The sequence below is a fragment of the Limulus polyphemus genome, unplaced genomic scaffold (genome assembly GCF_000517525.1).
Source record: "Limulus polyphemus unplaced genomic scaffold, Limulus_polyphemus-2.1.2 Scaffold3972, whole genome shotgun sequence".
NCBI lineage: Eukaryota > Metazoa > Arthropoda > Merostomata > Xiphosura > Limulidae > Limulus > Limulus polyphemus.
The window spans coordinates 10,953-13,396 of NW_013669582.1; the positions used below are offsets into that span (position 1 = coordinate 10,953).

The window sequence follows — 2,444 nt, forward strand, 5'->3', positions numbered from 1 at the left end:
GACATTACATTATCAGTAGTGGTTCAGATTTGTTGTAAAATGTCGCACTTGGTGATCACCTTGAAATACTGGTGATATAGATAAAGTTGTAATAACAAGTATGAGTGTGCGTAAAAAAAAATTTTACTCCTTGTAATCATGTATTTCACTGTACATAATTTCAATTTATTTATTCACGTTGAAGTGGTTTCTTTTTTCCATATTTTATTCTGTAAATTAATATATATAAAATACTTTATCTTGCATGTGCAACTAAGCTTGTCTTCAAATACCTTGTTCTTATTAAATATTTAAATATTGCTTAATGTATAAATAAACTAATTATTAATTAAATAGAGTCTGTATTCTTCTTATTATACTTTATATCATCAACTTTAAAGAATGATTTGTATTTTAACAGTACCGAACAAGCTTTAGACCAATTTGCTATGAAGAAATTGTATGATGATAAATTCTCCCAAAGAATGCACCCCTCACAAATGAGGTAAGTTGAATCATCTCTAATAAAAAAAAAACACCTTTTGTGGTTGAGAGAGGATTTGGGGGAATTTGGTATGGTTTATAAAAAAATCTATTCTTAAGGTATCAACTGTTGAAAATTTTAAATAAATTATGCTAAACATCACAGCTTTATTACAAATAATGATTATTATAAATTAATGTGTTGTATGAAGAGTAGAAAATTATTCCAACCTATAATCTCAGAATATAATATCTATCTATCTATTGCATTAATGTTAACTTCTGATCAAAGCAAGCTTCTGTTCAGATTAAAACTAAAAATCAAACTTTATTATGTTCCTACTTGGAAAGATTAATATGCATTGTTTAATCAGTTGGGTACCATCCATGTTAACAATATATGTTCAGCTGTAAACCCAATAATATCTCACGATGTTTGGTCAACTTAGTCCTAAATTCACTGACCAAGCTAATAATGCTAAACAATATTTTATTGTATATGTATATATATATATATCAAAGAAAAAATTTTACTCCCTAAATGCTACAAAAGCTTATTAATGTTATGAATATGTGAACTTGAAAATGTAAGGTTTATCAAAATAATTGGATGTTATGTTATATTGTAATGTTGGGTTGATCTCTCACTCTCTCTCTCTCTATATATATATATGTGTGTGTGTGTATATATTTAGTATTTTGATAATTAGATTTTTTAGGTAAACATCGGATGACCAACATTCTTTCAAAGTGATATTTCTCTCAAAGTCAATTATTTTCCATTATCATGTTTGTTAGAACATACTTCAATTTGGTTGTGATTGGTCAAATTACAAGGTTCATAATACCTTTAGTGGATTTTTTTTACATTCCTTAATGTTTCTGTATGCAGACAATATCCTTCCCTCATACGAATAAATACATTAGTTTGATTCTAAATTGTTTACTCTTCCTATAGATAATTACCCTCTTAAACTTTATTGAAACAAAATTCACACATCATTAATGGCTTTCTAGGTATGTTCAAAACTTTTCACGACTGTTAACTTCAGCGATTCAAGCAAACAAGGCTGTATTCTATCTTAACCACATTGTAATACATGGGACCCCTAATTTCGAATCAAAAGGTGAGTCATCATTAATAAGATGTTAATTAACATCAAATGGTTTAAATAATTAAGAAGAAGAAATATAAAAAATATTAAATCATTTGAATAAGGAAATGGTAATTAATTTCCTATGATATTTCCAATTTAAAAAAAAATATATATATATTTGTTTTTGTATTTTTTAATTGCATTGAGAAAATAACTAAATACATAAAGTGTTGTTGTTAATCTTAATAAATTAATTTAATATTGTTATGTTTATTACGTGTGTTATAAATTATAGCTCAACAGTTTCTACTTTACGACAATCTTCCAGTTAATTTTAACACCATAGGATAGTGGGCCACTCTTAACAAAAAACGTAATTCATTATTCCTTACCAAAGAATTGGTAACAAAAGGATTCCGAGCCTTACAAACTTGAGAGCCCTTGTGTAATTTAAGTCATAGTTAAAATAGATTTAGTGGTTCAACTCCAACCTAGTTTCAATTTACAGAGATTTATTTCATATAATTATAACAGTTATCTTGTTCGTTCAAAACTAAATTCAAAACTTTAACTAGCAGATCTAAAGTTGTTCATGAAAAAGAAATACATCGGGTAAATAACAGCTTTATTTTGTTTTCAGTGTAGTTTGAAGCTATAGCTGTTTGTTTGATGTAAATATTAAACAGTAGATCTTTAGTGTGAAACATCATGAAAACTTGTTTGTTGAAAAACACAGCAATATTTTTATTATGTGTGTAGGCTATCGACCATTTGTCAAGATTTATCAAGGAATGAAGCCAGTTTATACATCTGATGTGTAGTAAGTCTTATTTATTATGTTTATTCAAAGAGTAAAACTTTGAATAGATTTTCTTTGAGAAAATT

The 2,444-nt window shown here is 26.9% G+C and overlaps 1 protein-coding gene across 1 annotated transcript in view; it reads left to right on the forward strand.

The window, feature by feature from the left end:
* LOC106470379 (tensin-3-like) overlaps positions 1 to 2,444 on the forward strand; it is a 24,561-nt gene that overhangs the window by 10,667 nt on the left and 11,450 nt on the right. The window contains exons 5-7 of the mRNA XM_022398974.1: positions 401 to 484; positions 1,480 to 1,589; positions 2,319 to 2,379. Of these exons, the coding sequence (XP_022254682.1) occupies positions 401 to 484; positions 1,480 to 1,589; positions 2,319 to 2,379 (255 nt within the window). The remainder of the gene's footprint in view (positions 1 to 400; positions 485 to 1,479; positions 1,590 to 2,318; positions 2,380 to 2,444) is intronic.